Source organism: Schistocerca cancellata, chromosome 9 (genome assembly GCF_023864275.1).
Source record: "Schistocerca cancellata isolate TAMUIC-IGC-003103 chromosome 9, iqSchCanc2.1, whole genome shotgun sequence".
Lineage (NCBI taxonomy): Eukaryota > Metazoa > Arthropoda > Insecta > Orthoptera > Acrididae > Schistocerca > Schistocerca cancellata.
Genome location: NC_064634.1, coordinates 227,491,154 through 227,510,568, shown reverse-complemented (window position 1 = coordinate 227,510,568; position 19,415 = coordinate 227,491,154). Strand labels below are relative to the sequence as shown.

The window sequence follows — 19,415 nt, the reverse complement described above, 5'->3', positions numbered from 1 at the left end:
AGAGGGCAGCAAGTGGGGATGGATGGAGAGAGGGGCAGAAAGAAATGAACAAAGAGAGGGTGGGCAGGAAGGGATAAACAGAGAGAGGTGGGAGGAGCAGTTGGAAAAAGGGAGGGGAGCAGGAGGGGGCAAAAGGAGGCAGACAGAGGAGGACAAGATTACTAATAAGGAGAGAAGGAGGAGGGAGGAGTATGCATTGGACGGGGAGAAGATGGATAAGGTGATGTGGGAAGGAAGAGGTGCAGAGAGAGAGGGTAGGAGATGGATAAGGTGGATAGGAGGTGAGAGAGAGGGGAGAAGCAGATGAAAAAAGAGGTGTGTGGGAGGAGGAGTTCAGCAGGGAGAGTAGGAGGACATGATGGATTAACAGAGAATAGGGAGTAGGTGATGGACTGAGAGATGGGAGACAAGTTGTAGATGGACAGAAAGAGGAGAGAGAGGAGATGGACAGAGGAAGTAGGGGAAGGAGCTGCACAGAGGAGGTTGGGGCAGAAGGGGATGTACAAAGAAGGTGAGAGGAGTGGATGGGCAAGTGGGTGAGAGGAGGAGTTGGGCAGAGAAGGTGAGACGTGGAGCATATGGATGTCCATTTGTTGCAGCAGATAGCCTCAGAGCACAACCTAAAATTGTCTTTCAATAAAATTAAAGCAATGATATTTCAGACCATAAAAACATTAAGATGATAATTAATCTTGAATAAGGGATTCTTGGAACAAGTTAAACATTTTAGTTATCCTTGCTGTAACACAACACATATATACAACCATGGCATGAACATAAAAATTAAGAAAATTTACTTCCACATGAGGAATGATTCCAAAAAAAAATTTCACAATAAAGCAAGGCAGGTCCAGTTTAAGGACAAAGTGACACAAATGCTGTTTGTGGCACTGAGATGGGTAGGGTGCCACAATGGTAAGATTTCTATAAAAGATGTATCACAATGATTAGCAGCTGCTACGGTGCAAAGCTGTGAGGGGCACCAGGGGTATGGCAAGATTTGTGCACACTCTGTATCACAATTTGTAGTGAAAACTGACAAAGGTGGAAGGTCTGAGGAAGCAGTTGGGGAGGTGTGTGTACACATGTGTGTGCACCAGAGGGAATTCATTTGTGTTGAAAAGTAATCTCTACCAAACCTTACTTATGTAAGTGAAGCATGGGTAGCAACATCTCTGGGCAGCACTGATTATGTGGATGGAGATGCTTTGAATGAACATGAAGGTTACACTGGCTAATTATCATTTCATTCTAAGAGAGCTGCATGTCCAAAAGAACAGATACCATCTTCAGATAAATACAAAAATGTTGAGGGAGAGACAGGAACACAACATAGCTACTAGCAGCGTCTCCCATTCTGGACAGGTCTCAGTGAATGAACGAGATGAAGCATGATGTCCCATCTCTCCTACATCTACTACCACAGTCCCTCCTCAATTTGCCCTGTACCCAGCCCAAAGTGTAATCCATGCTCTGTGGTGCCTGGGACATGGACGGATGTGTCATGAATGGATCCTCATGCAGGTAACCTTCCTGAGTAATTAGCCATGCACCTCATCTGGGTCCTTGGTATAGGCCTGACATACCCCCAATCTTCATGGGAAAAAACAGAGAACATGAAAAACAAAACAAAAACCAAGAGTATTTATGAGACCAGAGCATCAGGGTTGGAAGCAATGGAAGCTGTTTCCTCAACTGAATCATGACAGCCAAGTCAAAGAAGTGGAAATCATCTGGAAAATTTGGGCCATGTCAAGATCAAATCCCTGTCTGGGCTCAGAGGAGAAAACTTCTCAGAAAACAAAAACAACTGAAAGGCAAGGAATGGCTTCCTAAAGACTGTCTCAGAGTGACAGTGATAGACAGAACTCTTCTGCCTTCAAGCTAGGCAACAAGAAAACAAGGGAGGAGTCTAACACTCACACTTCTCAAGATAATCAGTTACAGAAAAAGTTGAACCAAAAATAGTTAAACAGATTTATAGCATTGCAGTCTCAGTTTCTAGAATGGCTGTTATTCAACCATTATAAAAATCACCTCACAGAGCAAGAGCTAGTTCAGATGGGTCTCTTTAGGAAGACTGTGCAGGATACAAGTCAAGGACTCAAATTCATGAAGGTCTATTTGGACAAAGATGCTCTAATCTAGAGGCGAGAGGACTGGCTGAAGGAAATGATGCCCAATATATCTCCATAGGGGAGATGAAACTGCTGGTCAAGACAGCAGCTGAACTCTTCAGGACCACAAAGATATCAATTTGGATACCAAAAGTTCTTAAGGACACTTCTCCAAAGACACTATTCAAGAAAGTATGGGCATAGAACCAGAAGGCCTCGTCAGAGGACTGGAGGATAATCAATGGGAAAATCATATCTGAGAGCCAAATCCTTGTGAAAGTCAGTGAAGAATCCCTGAGGGCAATGTGAGAATTAGGCCTGAAACTTTATTTAGGGTTCTTGTCAGTTACATCAGGATAATTAAAATGTAGGAAGCGGCCATTGCAGCAAACTGGTGGCTGCAAGTGATGCAGATAAACCTCCAACACAGTAAGGGGGCAACTGCTGCCATGAGCCATCTCCTGGGAAAACATTGTGACACAGCAGATGGATGCCTCCCATCTGTTACATTTTTCTGTTCTCATAAACAACCAATTCTTTTCACTAATTTTTATCTTATTTTCAACACATTTATATGTTGACATATAACACTTACTTAAAAATCTCAAAATCCTATTTAGACACAATTTGACTTAAATTTATTATATGGATTCTCATTTCAAGCGTCTGATTCCATTAATGTAATTAGTTTTTATTAGTGCACTTTTAAGTAAAAGTTACCATTAATTTAAGTTAGCACTACAGTTCACTATTTGCAAAAAATATATAAGCTAAAACTTATATTTGAGAAGGGTGATCTACACCCTTTGAAACTTAAGCAACCTCAGTTACCTGTAAAGTTTTTAAATTATCTAAACCTAATTGTCTTGTGTGGTAATTAACATCAAAGTTTGTAGACAGTACCACTTTCCATTTCAGGTTTCGTTATAACCATTGTTCGATCCGGAACTATGCATATATTTGTTACTTTAATTTTTCTGTACAGTATGACAAATGGCATTAATTGAGTAACTCACTAATTAATAATTTCATATAACTGACTGTAATTTGAAATATGGTGCTCATTCATATATATATAATTTGTGCCTACAAATTTTTCTAAATTTGTAATCATCCAACATTTTCTGTAACCCAGAATTTTTTTATTTCTTTTAGTTAATCAAACACAGCATAAGCCAACCTAGCCATATTTCAAAGTATAATGCAACCTATTCTTAAACTAACAGTTTGTTATTATGTTCACCTGCACGTAGTTGGATGTCACCCAAAATTGCCAGTTTGTGATTTGAAAGCTTACAAGTAACTTTTATGTTGGAGATATTCTCTTTATTGATGCATGCCACCATTACATAGGTACAGTATTCAGAATCATGAATATTAACTCAAGGTTTAGCCAATTTAGCTTTAATACCTGTTATAGTCTTTTGTTTATTTAGAATTCATAAGTGAAGCTAGTTTGCCTGAAAACTGTGCTAATTACAAAACATCAGTAACTTCAGTTTTCATTGTCAGTGATCATTTGTAAACACCCTGATGAAGTAGATGAAAAAGGCAAGTAAATAACAATAGCATTTACACAGCAAATGACAAAATCATGGTAGCTGTTCTTACACCCATTTGGTTTCAGAGTAAACAGTTTACTTAGTAAAAAGATTGTTACTAAAATAGAATCCTTTAATTAGGACAACTAGGCAGCATAATTCAATAGAAATTGCTGCTGTATCTAAAAGTTGTCATTCAAATGAATCTTCTACCACTATTTAGTTACTCAGAAATACAAATCTTTGATTGTAATGTATGGAAATCTAATAAACAAATAACTAACATTAGTTCTAATTATTGTTAAATTTATATAAAGTGTGTTGGAAGCCATTTAAGTCAGTCTTTATGTAAATTACATGTCTAGGAGCTGTACTGTATCTCCTGGGGTGGTCATGAATTTGAAGTTTGTAAATGCCATGTATTGATAATTATTGTATAAATATGTATGCCAAAGAGTAAACAAATGCATTATGTTGCAATGTATGCATTGATGAATATTCCATGGACATTCGAGATTCTGTCTCTGAACTTTTCTGTTCTGGTTGACTTCTTCTGTTCTCGAACTCAAAGAGGAAAGAATGATTATCTGAGGTTCATCTTGCTGTAACGGTCTATGTAAGTCATAAGCAAAACCAAAAATATAGTTGTTCATGACTTCAAACTTGTGTTTGGTACATAATTATTTGTAAACCTAAACCTTGAGTAAACCTAAACTTTGAGTAGACATGGCTTCAACGGAACACTGACCATTGTTAGGCACCATACTAGAAAATAATTAATAAATTTCTTTCACCTAATCTTCAAGACATTCCACCGATTAGGACACTAAACTTTCTTTCACATTCCATGAGCAACATGGTGGTTACGAATAATTCAATATATTTCACTTTCAGATTTCCTCAAGGTTGCGAGATTGAGTACAGAGCTAGTTAGCTGATTGCTGATAAATAATGAGCTAATAGTAATGTTGGGTTATTAATCAGTGAGTGACAGTGTGCATAATTACCTATCATAACTGTAAGCATAGTATTATTAGAGGTATTTCTCTTTTGTTTTGACATCACTTTATTAAAGGCTATCAAAGCATATTCATAGTTTCAAGTCAAAGTGCTTAGGGAGTTAACTCTCATTCACTCTACAAAACTAATTTCAAAGACAATATATAATTAATTGATAATTTGTACACCCAGCCTCTGGCAGAGAAAGAATTACTACTATTAATATTCAAATAATAATTATTACTATATTCTTTTTTATTATTTTTATTAATGGCTATTATATTACACTGGCATCATTAGTAGTGTTCTGCAGTGTGTATAAATGACTTTTCAAAGATAATCCTTATCACTACAGAGTTTCTTTTTGTGGACACAAACATTGTTTATTTTTTCATTTAAATAGCTCAGTTAATATACACCAACAGCTGATTGCACTGAACACCAATTCATGCGGCCGACACCAAAATTAGAATCCTGAGACCTAATTTTATTATTGATTAAATGTATGTATAAAAACACATAATGAATAATGAATAAAATGTTTCCGTTACATGTATTATACACATTGGAATGACAATAAGCTGACTTAGAATCTGGATTAGTGATCACAGACCCACACTGTTCTTTACATCCAAGACAGACTGTGAGGTAAGAACTCGAATGCAAATGACCAGGTTTCTAATTGAAGCTAGTCAGTAGTACCTGGGCGCATACAATTAATAACAAATTTTACACATAGCTACCTTCTACCACTTTGATTGAAACTATTAGTGTAGAAAGTGTTATTTATTTATTGTCTGATTTTTGTGTGTGATGCTATTAACATCAGTTAGCACAATGGTTAGACCGAGTACAAGACATAACCATTTGGAACTCGAAAATTATGAAACTGATGACCAGGTGGAGAACATTCTGGGTTGTTGACAGGAGGAACTATAGTGAGCAAACTGAACAAACTACAATCCCACCTGACAGTGTACAATTGAAGACTGATATTTATCGACAGAGTTTACAATCGCTGAGGGAACAAGACTGTTGGACCCGCAGTTGAAATCAAAGGCAAGAGAGCAGCCAAAAGTGAGCAAACACAGGCAGAGCTAGCAAATTCAAACGATAAGCTCACATTGCTGTTCCAGAAATTGGAAATAATGGAACAACAATGAGAAAGAGAGCATGTGGATGATATCCAATGGCAAAATGAATTTTTTGAAAAGGTTGAGACTAACATAACTGCTAAAGTGGACAAGATGTTAGTCAAATGCAAACAAGCGTTAGTCCAAAAGTTTAATCCTGCTCTAGATGACAGGGATCACTGTATATTAGAACATGTTAATAACAAAGCAGAATAGGTAGAATCAGATGTATCTGAAGTTAAGAAAAGTTTGAAAGATTTACCAAACAAAGTAAATAATTTGGCCAGAGAAGTATCCGGGGTCAAAGAGTTACAGGACTCTTTCAATACCAAAGTCAAACAACTAACCATGGGCACTGAGGAGATTTCTTTAAACATAGAATGAAAGGTAGAAGGTGAAGTGAACTTAGTGATGCTTGACCATGTTGGACATAAGAGTCAAGAAGGTATAAGCATAAAACATGAACCTTTAAAATATGAGATTATCAGAAAACCGTTGGGTTAATCATAGAATCATGATCTGTACTGCACCTACTCCAAGCTGCAGTAGTTCATTTAATGTACAGAAGGATGGAAATAATGTGTCAAATCAGGACACATACAGAAATTCACCAGCAAATAATGTGACTGTTAGTCCATACGCAGTGAATGCATGTAGAAATAATCCGATAGATGTGCGCAATAATGTACCCACTCTTGCTAAAGGAAATACGAACAGTCATTGTTGAAACACAGACACATTCAGGTGTTTTCTGAAGAAAAGTAAGGTTTGTACTTGGAATGTAATGTAATGTAAGTAGTAAAATACCTTAGTGAGTAATGAAGTTTTATGTTATGTGATGAATATCATTGGTAGTTTGTAGTTTTATAACAGGGAATTGCATTAAAAAGACTTTCAGCCTTAAGGGTGACCTGACACAGAAACAAAGTAGAATTAGCAAGAAATAACTGCACTGAAAATATAACTAAGAGAAAGATTTCATTTTTATTTATATATAGTAGGAGAAAAATTTCTTTTTCATTTTTTGTGATTAACTAATTTTAGTAAGTATGGAGAATGGTGTGATTTAATAATACAACCAAGTACTTAGAGGAGTGCATATGATGTATCAAAGCGTAGTCCTGATGGTTGACTGATTTCTTGGAGTGTGATTGTAAACAGGCATGTTTTAATCACTTAAGAACACTGTTGAGATCTAAGTAACAGTTTTGTTCACTCCAGCAGTACCCTTCAGCCATGTAATTGCATGTGTCCAGGCACTATTGAGAATTAAAGGAATATATGTTCTTATATAGAGGAAGTAGCTGCATGGCATAAAATTTAGAGCCATGGTATATAAGGAATGATGCGAGCATAAGCATGAATTGTGCACATGCAATTGAGACCTGGTGTTTGGGCAAATGGTTCCTCACTTAAAATTTTAAATAGTTAAAAGTATGGATCTGTGATAAATGATGAATAACACATGTGTAACTGCCTGAGGATTGGTAGTCCACATGGCCAAAGGTCTACTTCCAGCACGAAAGGTTGAGGGAAGTCTATGACATAAAATGAGTGTTTGATGCCTCTTGTTGATAATTTCTTTAATTTTTCTGATGAGCAGTTTTTTCCCGATGTTGTTAATGTGCAATCCATGAAATGTGTGGAATCAGCTCCCATATTGTTAACATTTATGAGTTCTACATTTCTGAAATGTTTGCAAAGTAATTAAATTTGTTGGTTGGCATTGATTCAAAATGGCTCTGAGCACTATGGGACTTAACTTCTGAGGTCATCAGTCCCCTAGAACTTAGAACTACTGAAATCTAACTAACCTAACGACAACACACACATCCATGCACCCAGGCAGGATTCGAACCTGCGACTGAGCACTATGGGACTTAACTTCTGAGGTCATCAGTCCCCTAGAACTTAGAACTACTGAAATCTAACTAACCTAACGACAACACACACATCCATGCACCCAGGCAGGATTCGAACCTGCGACTGAGCACTATGGGACTTAACTTCTGAGGTCATCAGTCCCCTAGAACTTAGAACTACTGAAATCTAACTAACCTAACGACAACACACACATCCATGCACCCAGGCAGGATTCGAACCTGCGACTGAGCACTATGGGACTTAACTTCTGAGGTCATCAGTCCCCTAGAACTTAGAACTACTGAAATCTAACTAACCTAACGACAACACACACATCCATGCACCCAGGCAGGATTCGAACCTGCGACTGAGCACTATGGGACTTAACTTCTGAGGTCATCAGTCCCCTAGAACTTAGAACTACTGAAATCTAACTAACCTAACGACAACACACACATCCATGCACCCAGGCAGGATTTGAACCTGCAACTGAGCACTATGGGACTTAACTTCTGAGGTCATCAGTCCCCTAGAACTTAGAACTACTGAAACCTAACTAACCTAAGGACATCACACACATTCATGCATGAGGCAGGATTCGAACCTGCGACCATAGCAGTCACGCAGTTCCAGACTGTTGCGCCTAGAACCGCTCGGCCACCCCAGTCGGCATTGGCATTGATCATTTCTTTACTTACAGATGACCAAGATGGTAAGTCATGCCGATGTGGGATGTTCAGCACTACAACATTTTTGTGTGTCAACTGTCCTAAGCAGCTTTTTAGTTCTTGTTTTGCTTTGTGAGTTTCGTTTTTGTACACGTCATTTGACCCACCAAATAGCACAACAAAATCTTCAGAGGATAAGTCAACAACATTTGTGGATCATACATGCTTGCAAACTTCTGACACAGAAGCACCAGGCTTTATGTATGTGATTGTTTGTACACTGGACAGACCATTCAGAAGGCAAGAAAATCGATGATCATGACTGTCTGCCATCACTACTACTTTTCTTCATTTAGGTTTGTCTGCATGTTTAGAAGGGCATCTGGCATTATAGCCAAAAAATTTAGTATCAGTGCTGAACAAATATTTGATATTTAAGTCATGCACATGTTCAGTTCTTTCAGACTCATTTTCTTTCATAGCCATAATTGAGCTGTTAGGCACTCTTTAGGATGTATCACTCCGCGTATTTGTAGTTTCATATTCAGCTCGGAAGTTAGTTTTATCACATGCACAATGTTTCTTATCTTGCACAGTTGATTGCACAATCAATCTGCTTGTAAACATAATATTAGGTTCATATAATAAGCTTTGTTGAGAATGTGGCACTTTGTTTTCCACTTTGCCTGGAATTTCGATGTTATTGTGAGACAAGTTTGCTGTCGGTTCACACTTTCTGGATGTAAATTTTTTTGGTTCACTCATCAGAATATTAATGGTTAGCTGAAGATTACTTACACAATCATTTAACTTCCTGATTTCACCACTACAATTAGTGCACACGATGTCTTTATCAGTATAATTTTCACTTTTTTCTGCATGGACACTATGTATATCAACACTAGCTCCATCTTATGTCTTAATAATGAAAGAAAACAATTCAACATCAAGAAAAAGAGAAATGCAGGAGCATTAATATAGAAGGAGTTGTATCACTAGTGACAGGGATGACTGTGCCAGAATTCAATGAAAACATTTATCAAAGATCTTCAAAAAGTATTCATTCATTCATTCATTTATTAATTGGTCCATTTGATTCATTACATACTTAAACAGTACATTGAATATAGGACAAGTCAAAATTGCGAAAGGAGCAGAAACAGACACACACACACACACACACACACACACACACACACACACACACACACACAGAGAGAGAGAGAGAGAGAGAGAGAGAGAGAGAGAGAGAGAGAGAGCATGACAAAATTAATTACAGATAACAATCATAAATTACAAGTGACAAATATAGCAATTTGAATTTAACCATTATTACATAATCATTGTTCACGAGGCTATTTTTTGTAATTTAAAAATTCTTTCACAGAGTAAAAACATTTTTCCACTAGAAATGACTTAAGATTATGTTTAAAAATAATTTTAAGTTGCTGGGATTGTAAATCACTGGGTAGGCTGTTTTATAGCTGAACTGTTATCTGTGATACATTTTTCTGGTACAGTGCTGTTCTACACTGTGACATGTGGATATTATTTGTGCTTCTTGTGTTGTGACTGTGTATGTGCTTATTTTGTTGAAGATGTCCAGTTTGGTTTAAAAGATATTTGCGAACAGGATACACTCATATATTTAAAGGCTCAGTAGGCTCATTATTTTCATCTGTATGAAATGTGGTCTGCATGTTTCCACTTTTCTTAGGTTGCAGATAGCCCTGATTTCTCTTTTCTGCATTCTAAAGATCTTTATGCTGGTGGCTGAATTTCCCCAGAAGATTATCCTGTATCGAAGCAGTGCATGGAAGTGTGCATAATATACCTAAATAACTATTGACTTGCTCGCACTTTTATTTAACACACACAGAGCATAACAAGCTTTTGAAAGTTTTTTCTCAAGTTATTTTATATGACAGTCCCATTTTAAATTATCTTGTACCCATAGGCCGAGAACCTTAGTGTCAGTAACCGAGTTCAGTTACATATTTTCAAGGTATGGTACTGTAACAAAGTTTTACACATTTGGAGAAGAGTGGAAATTCATAAAAACAGTTTTTTCTTTATTTATTATTATTTTATTTTTTTGAAACCAACTAGTAATTTGGGACATTACAGTATCTATTGCTACTTCCAATGAGATTTTGTCAGCAGCTGTTATTAATATGCTGGTGTCATCAGCAAATAAGATTAGTTTTCCCAATCTAATAAAGTCATTTATATCATCAATATAAAGGAGGAACAGTAGAGATCCTAGGACAGAACCTTGTGGCACTCCGTACTTGATTGTTGATTTACTGGAGACATGTGTTGTTGTGATAATATTTCCTTGTACTGAAATGTCATCATGCCTTAAAACCACCACTTGCTGCTGGTTTTCTAGGTAAGATCTTATCCACTGATTTGGGATTCCTCGGACACCTTTTTGATCTAATTTGTCAATGAGGAAGTCATGGTCAACTATGTTGAAAGCTTTTAATAGGTCCAGAAAGATACCAATAGCATCTTTTCTGTCATCCAGTGCCTTAAGCACAGCTTCTATGTACTCATACATTGCTGTTGTTGTAGACTTTGATTTACTGAATCAATGTTGATTTGCTGAGAGTAATGAATTTTTTGTAATGTAGCTTAGCAGTCTACTGTAGAAAATTTTCTCAAATATTTTGGAGAAAACACTGAGTTGGGATACAGGACAATAATTATTTACATTTTCAGAGTCCCGTTTTTTGAACAGTGGAGTTACTTTAGCTGTTTTTAGGCTATTGGGAAAGATTCCTGTTGATAAGGAGTTGTTTAATATATATATTAGAGGTTTTAATACATTATCTGATGACTTTTTAAAGACATAGTCTGGCACACCATCCAGTCCCCATGAATATTTGTTTTTGAGTGACCTTATTATGTGTTTCACCTCTGTTTCTGTGACTGTTTGAAGGAACATAGACTTAACACTAGCATTTAAATAATTTGGTAGGCATGTAGGTCCATTGTCATATTGATTTTTGATTAACTGCTTTGCTATATTAGTAAAGTACATGTTAAACTTTTCAGCTACCTCTTATGGAAATTTTACTTTCAATTTCATGTTATGCACTGATACAACCATTTGTGTTTTGCTTCTGTGTTTATGTCTTATGTATGAGTGATCAGTTAGCCCTGAAATGATTTTCAACCACTCCTTTTTTTATCTATACCTCATAGATAGGGAACAAGAAACAGTGAACTGCTAAAATCATAATGAGTTTCCATGACAACATTTTGTATGATGAAAGGGGAGAACAAATCAAACAATTTGAAACCATAGTTCTGATGCCTCGGTACATAAAAAATACTTTTACAAACTTTTAAACGCAACTACACATACCTGTACATGTTCATAACCATTCCAGGAGAACAGTACCCACATTGTGTGCCATTGAAAGCAGCAAGTGTCTTCTGAACTGCATTATACCCAATTCTTCTATTACCAATTCCTTCAATTGTTGTTATCTTACAGTTGTGGCATGAAAATACTGGCATCAAACACTGTAAAACAACAATAAAATTAAAAATTTTGGTGACACAAAAGTAATATTTAATTTTTCAACAAAAATACCCAGAAACAAGCTAAAAGATTTCAGAGGGAGGCCCAAGTAAACAATTATTGCCATATAAAGTGTACTCAGGAAATCCATACACACTTGCTAATGGTTGTTACTGGGTATCAAGAAACATTAATCCCTACTACAAGCACTACATTAAGTACTATTACTTCAGTGATGATACTACAAATATCCTTTGTAGGCAAAAAATGAAAATGTATTAGCTGTTTGACATATGATGTGCCTGCTCACTCTTCTGAACGTACTGGAACTCATACAGACTTTTATTATTACAGTGCTGGGCTGGTAAATGTATCCCAGTTCTTTGACCATCAAATTTCCCCACCAATCATAAATGTCTGAAAATGTACCAGGAATGTGTACTGATGATGTGAAGATTGCATGCATGATCATGAGTGCTTGTTTGAACAATTACATGGCAAGAAAATGAAAATAATGTTACGTTAAATGCATTTTGCCTGTGTTTCCCTTTCCCTGTCAATTAAAAATGGTTTTTTTATTTGCAGACCCATGTCAGTGGCAACAGCTGTTGCATGTGGCCTCTTCATTACCTCTTTTATTCTGGCTATATACATTTGGAGCACCATAAACAAACTATAAGATTTTTTTTTTGTTCAGCTAGTGTATTAACATAAGCAGTTGTTAATAGTATGTTCTTTTTATATAGTAGACTTACAGAATTGACTGCAAATGATTCCACTTTCTGGCTGACAGGATGTGTTCTTGTCATCATAACAATACATGAGCCACAGCCTCCTTCATGGCACATTGACTTAGTTCCTTTGAGGTTGACATAATTTCTTATGTAAGCGTTCAGTGAAGTGTCCACAGGAACTGTGTTATCCACTGTAAGATGAAATTATGATTTCAGTTTCTGGTTTCTTCCATATGGATATAGTGTTTAAAAATCAGCAGTTCATACAAAAACATGTTTGGATAATAATAGCAATAATAAATGTTGCAGTAAATCATCTCCTACAGACATAAAAACCCTCGTTGAATTACAAATGGTGGAAGGAAGGCATTAAGGTTACAACCCACCACATAGTTGAGACACTGAGTAGTCATTACAAGATAAATTACACTGAAATTGTTGGTGTGGCCAAGAGTAAAGTTGGTAGAAAATGAAAACAAGCCACTGATCATAATGTGCCAAGTGTCAATGAATGTTACACAAATCATGACATCTTGACCCACTCCCTCTCCAATAACAGCTTATCTGAAGAAAACAAATGTCAGGAATGTAGTGACATGCATAGATCCTCACCTGAGGTATGGACACAGAGTTGTAAGGTGTGCCACAGAAGTAGGTAGATGCAGCTAGAAGTTAAACAACCATCAGATGCCACCATTCACAGATGCGGGTGCAGCCTCTGGTCATGCACTCTGCCAGCTGGTTGACAGCTACAGAAAGGCCTGGCCAGCTGTAACTCAGTTATGTGTTTATCCCTGCATATGTGTTGTTGGACTGTTATTGTGAGTTACTCTCTGGCTAGTGTACCCATTATAATAAATTGTTTTCTAGACTTAAAGTTTGTTGTGTCAGTCATCACATGTGATGTTCTCTTGTGGGATTAGAATGCATTGGCAAGAGGACAGGATAATGTGTAGGAAATAACTTACTATGATTGGTATACTAGCCACAGTGTCTCACAATATTAGGTTGATAACACATATGCAGAGGTAAACATGTAACTGAGTTAGAACTGGCAGAGCCAGATACAAAAAGCTATTGCCTAGTAGGCAGTATGAGTGGATGAGAGGCTGTGAGCACATCTACAAGTGGTGGCCTCTGACAGTTGTCGTACCTCTAGTTGCATTTGCTGACTTCTGTGGCATGCCTTATGATTGTGTGCCTGATTTTTGGGTATGGATCTATGTAAGTCACCACACCCTTCCCCACTTGGGTGGAGGGGTTGGAGGGGGGGGGGGGGGGCGAGAGTTGCTGATCCGTAGGGCGAGTTGGGGATGGCTGTAGTGTGAAGATGGTGTCTTCCTCCATGGAAGCCCCTGAGCAAACTGCAGTTACCAGAGACTGGGGATATGGGCAAAAGTGGTAAGTGCGAGGAGATCCCCACTGCCCCCACCTTCAGAAGATAAGATGACAAATCTGGTCACAGGCAGCATAAATCAGGATCCATGTTAATTTCCAGCTACTGTGTGGAAGGTGGAGGCAACATTGCTGCATGCTAGGGTTGCTCCTGTGATATCAAACTGGTGAGGATTATACACTCTGGTTGGAGCACCACCGGAGCTGCTGCCAGAGGCTGTGAGGTGTAGGTTCTTTGGACAAAGGCACTGTCATAGGTGGAAGAGGAGTCTGGAAACTTCACAGCTAGATGCTGTCCAGTGACTGGGATAGCTGGGAAGATGGTGGTGTGGCCGGGACAGGACGGGCATGCTTACCCATATGTGGAGCTGATTTTGATGGTTCTGGAGCTTGTAGCCCTCTGTCCTAAGGTTGTAGATGTGGTAGCTGTTGTGGGGCATGATGACTGACAGTATACGGTGGGGGGCGCTAACCAAAACCATGTGCCAAAACTGCCATCCCTGGCATAATACCTGGTGCACCAGAAGGCAATGGTTGGTGAGATCCAGGACAGAGGAGACAATGTCCTTGAATGGCACCCATGGGAAGCTCTACTGAGCTATGGGAACCACTAGTATCTGTCTTGTAGGCCATCATAAAAAAATTAATACATATTCGGTGGATAAGTCTTTCCGATATTTTTTTTGTCTGGGTCTAAATGGTGCGAACCATGTGCTCTACTTCCACGTTAGACTGTGAGCAAAAGGAAGGACAACACATATGGCAAATGCCTGGATGCACACAGCAATCACAAAATTCCTTAGGCAGGATTGGGGGTCCATTTCCAGAATTGAAGGAAAACGTAAGACCTTCCACAGAAGAAACTTTGCAGAGAGCTTGAATGCTGATGTTGATAGAGGCTGAGGGATATGGAGGATCCTGAACTGAAAACATGAAAGTGTGTGAATGACAGTCAGTCAGACAACATTCAGAAGTGGACTCACAAAATCAACACAGATGCTTTCCCAGAGCTGGGTTGCTGGAGGCCATAGAGAGAATAACAACCTACGAGCCACTTCTTGACTAACACACTAGGGCATGCAGCAACCAAGAATTCCAGCTCTCAGTCAGTGCCAGACCAGTAAACATTCTGTGAGCCAAGGCTTTGGTGCAGAAATCACCCCAGTGATCCTCACATAACAGCTGAAAAATCTCTCACCTTAAACTCTTGGGAACAAGCACTGAGGGCACTGCACCATCCATGGAGATGAGGTAGACATCATCTAAGAATGAGAGACAAAATAGTCACAAAGTGGATTGGAGGAGCCATCTGGAGGACAAGACCCTTTTGGATGAGGCAGACTATATGCCTGAAGAAGTGGTTGACCACTGTCAGCTTAGTGACTCAGGCACTAGTATCAAAACAACATTGACTGCTTGTTGGATGGAGACATTATAGTGAAAACACACAAGCTCCTCCCAATCAAACTCAGGGTCCAGAGGAAAGGCATTGACATTGGTGTGGTGTCCTGTGGAGTGAAAATGAAAGCCATAGTTATATTTGTAGAGGAACAAGTCCCACAGCTGCAATGTGTGGGCCACCTTATCAGGGACCAGGCAGACAGAGCAAATATGAAATTAAGGGCTGGTGTTCCATAATTAGTTGGAATTAGGTACCTTACAAGGAAATGTGAATTTGATGACCACATATGCAATGGTCAGAGCTTCTTTCTTCTCCTGAAAGTTCTGGACCTAAGTGAACTGAGAGTTTTAAATGGAAATGACAGCAACTGCCTGGAGCTGTCTGCTTTCTGATGGGGAAGGACCACCCTCATACCATACTGCAAGGCATCCACAGCCAAAACCAAATGTAGCTAGATGCAATGTCAACAAGAGACAGTGCTTCAGCACAGTGAAGGCCTCATCACACGTTGGAGACTAGACAAAAGGGACACCTTGTAGAACGAGCTGGTTTGGGTGCAAGATGATGGATGCCCCAGGAATGAAATGGTGGAAATAGATTATTTTACCTAAATAAGCCTGCAGTTGGCACAATGATGAGGTATGCAGCAGGTCCACAATGCCCCTAACAATACTCTCATGGGTTGGACATTCTACCGCAAGATTTTGTAGCCCAAATACTCGAGAGACGGTTGGAAAAATTTGTACTTCTGTAGATTGCAATGTAGAAGCATGGAACAGAGTTTTTCAAAGGGTGCCTGGAGATTGTGCAGGTGGTACCTCATAGTACATCCAGGTAGTTGAAGCTGTGCCAAATATTGGACATGACCTGTTCTCAACAGCGTTGAAAAACTGCAGGGGCTCTTGCAGGCACCAAATCAACCAGTGATATTGATAAAGGACAAATATTGTGTAATGAGCATGAAATGCTTGGACTCATCATACAGGAGTAACTGGCTATATGGTTCAGGAGTTAGGAGAAGAATTGACTTCTTGCTGAGTATGTAAACAGTTTGTTAGCATGAGGCAACGGGTATGTGTCAACCACAGACTGTGAATTCATGGTGGTCTTAAAATTGCCACATAGGAGCAATTTATCAGAGGCTTTCTTAAAGATGGCAAGGGGTGTGCCCCATTCACTGGAGGAAATTGGAACCACAACTCAGAGAGGTGAGCCAGTCCAGCTCCCCCTTGACTTGGGAGCAGAGGACCAGGGGAATCTGCCTAGCATGAAAAAAAAATGTAGAATGAAGTAACTGAAAGGCTGTGGTGCACCCTAGGCTTTCCACAAAGATATCCTGAAATTCCGAGCACAGAGATTTCAAAGACTGATAGGAGACCTCAGCACATACCAACTGTATAGAGTCCATGACTGAAATGTCAAAGGCATGAAAGGCATTGAACCCAAAAGGGTTTCTGAACTAGTGTCATGGAGGACAATGAAAGTAATAGGTGGAGTCACAGATTTATAGGTATCTCCCACTGAGAACTGACCAAGCAAGGGGATTTGCTGTTTACCATATCCCCTGAGGTGCCTGTTTACTGGTGACAACAGTGAATAGCCAAGGTCAGAATATGTTTGGGCATTAGGCAGGGAAACTGCATTGCCAGTGTCTACCCGCAGGCACAGCTGTTGCGAGAGAACCAAAACCTCAATAAAAAGCTTTTTGGAATCATGATCGGGAACTGGCCCTGACAAAAACATTTCTTGAGTATCCATATCCGTAGTCCCTTATGCTGTGTTCTGTGCAGTTGATTGGCAGATTACTGCAATGTGACCCTTTTCCCAGTACTTACGACAGATGGCCCAATGCTGGGGACTTTCTGAGCTGCCATCTTTGGTGTTACATAATGCACATGACGGCAACAGGGAGCAGTGGCAGGAACACTGTATACAAGATGCTATCCAAAATTTTCAGGACTGGTGCTGCCATCTGTTGAAAACGTTATCTTTGGATTAATGGTCACTATCACCCTCGAAGTAGTTCCCATCTGCATGAACACACCGGTCCCAGCACTCCTGCCACTGGTCAAAAGTTTTCTGGAAGTCCTGTCCTTTGAGGGTGTTTACCACTGCCAGCAATGCTTCTTGAATCCTCTCTAGAGTGTCTAACCGATGGCATTTCAACCTGAGATTCAGTTTTGGCAATAGCATGAAGTTGCAAGGTGCCAAACCTGGCGAGTATGGTGGGTGGGGTACAACTGCCATGTTGTTTTTTGCCAAAAAGGTCCTGGCGAGCAAGGACGTGTGAGAGGGCCTGTTGTCGTGATGCAGCAGCCAGTTCCCTTGATGCCAAAGTTCAGGCCGTCATTGCTGCACGTTTTCAAGGGGCCATCACAAAACATCATAGTAGTGCTCAGAATTCACTGTTTAGTTGGGTGAGATGAATTCTTTGTGCACAATTCCCTTGGTATCAAAGACAATGATGATCATGATCTTTACTTTGCCTGTCTCGCTGTTTTGGGTCTTGGAGAGCCTCGGCTCTTCCACTGGGATGATTGTTGCTTTGTCTCTGGGTCATAACCATAAATCCAGCTCTTGTTGCTGGTGTTAGCCCGTGACAAGAAAGTTGGATCATCAGATGCAGCCTGATAAAGGTCCATGTACACATCTATTTGTGGATCCATATGTAAAATCACCACACATCAAACACAGAGTATTACGGAAATCACTGTGAACACACAACACATCCTCACAGCTGAATGCCACTCCACACAATGACCCGTCAGATATGCAGCTCTCACCACCTAGCGGTGCAAAGATCACTCCTACTTTCCAGATGGCAGCACCAGTCCCAAAAATTTTGGATTCCACCTCATATGTACTGTGTGGGTTCTGCCAGATTGGCCAGCTTGCACCACAGTGATGTCCTCCCCAGATGCAATTTATGCATCCAGGTCACACTGTACCACCGCAGCACTGCAAGAAGCTTCCAGTTGCTGACCAGCAGCTTGCGAGACCTCATACAACTGGAAAAAGACAAAATCTCTTTCGGGGAAGGGTTCTATAATTGGAGAGCAAATTACCAGACTTCCTTATCCAAGACAGAGCAGATGATAACACTGTGAATTATAAGATCTGCTTACAATTCTTTTGACTTCTCTGTGGCAAAATGGCCTTTGTGACTAAGCCAGGGAGGGTTACAGCCCAGGCGCAATAAGACTGAAGGGACTGATGAAAAGAAAATTATTCGCAAATGACCATGACATGCACACAGTGATGATAATAGGAAGACAACAGTGAACATAAAGTGTCAAATTACAATGAGGAAGATTTATACAATGGGGCCAACTGTGGCAACACCTGATAGCAGGTTTGATAAATCGATGACAAAAATAGTGCATGACAAACATCTGCATCTGTAATGGGCAAGGCATGAAACTGCTGCGTTGGGCAGTGTTTGGACACCTCTCAATTTCTACCATCTCACTGAATGGTGGAAATTGAGGAGGAAACAGAGCTGGAGATGAATTTTTGGTGAGCAGTGCTGCAAAGCCGCTTACATGACCATGATGAAGCCCTTCTGTTACTGCATAAACATTTCAATCAGAGACTCCAAGCCACAACAAAATGTGAAAAGCAACTGCGCAATGAAAAATATGCAAAGATATGACACTATTCATCACCAATGTGTTCTAATCCCTCAGAAGAACACCACTCGCTGACTGACACAGCAAATTTTATTAAAGCTAGAAAACAGCTTATTATAATGGGTACTCTAGCCATGGAGTGGCTCACAATAACAGTCTGGTAAAACATATGCAGAAATAAACATGTAGCTGTGATAGAGCAAGCCAGGCCCATCTCTACGAGCTGTCGACCGGCTGACGGAGTGCATGGATGAGAGGTTGTGCACATCCATGAATGGTGACCTTTGATGGTTGTTGAACTTCTATCTGTATGTACCAGCTTCTGTTGCATGCCTTATGCTGTACACCTTATCTCGGGTGTGGATTTATGTGTGTCATTAGAATGAATTTTGGATTTCAGAT

At 39.5% G+C, this 19,415-nt stretch overlaps 1 protein-coding gene across 1 annotated transcript in view; it reads right to left on the bottom strand.

Moving 5' to 3' along the window:
• LOC126101301 (xanthine dehydrogenase/oxidase-like) overlaps positions 1–19,415 on the bottom strand; it is a 188,279-nt gene that overhangs the window by 12,951 nt on the left and 155,913 nt on the right. Inside the window, exons 3-4 of the mRNA XM_049911980.1 lie at positions 12,609–12,778; positions 11,695–11,855 (exon numbers count right to left, since the gene is read on the bottom strand). Of these exons, the coding sequence (XP_049767937.1) occupies positions 11,695–11,855; positions 12,609–12,778 (331 nt within the window). The remainder of the gene's footprint in view (positions 1–11,694; positions 11,856–12,608; positions 12,779–19,415) is intronic.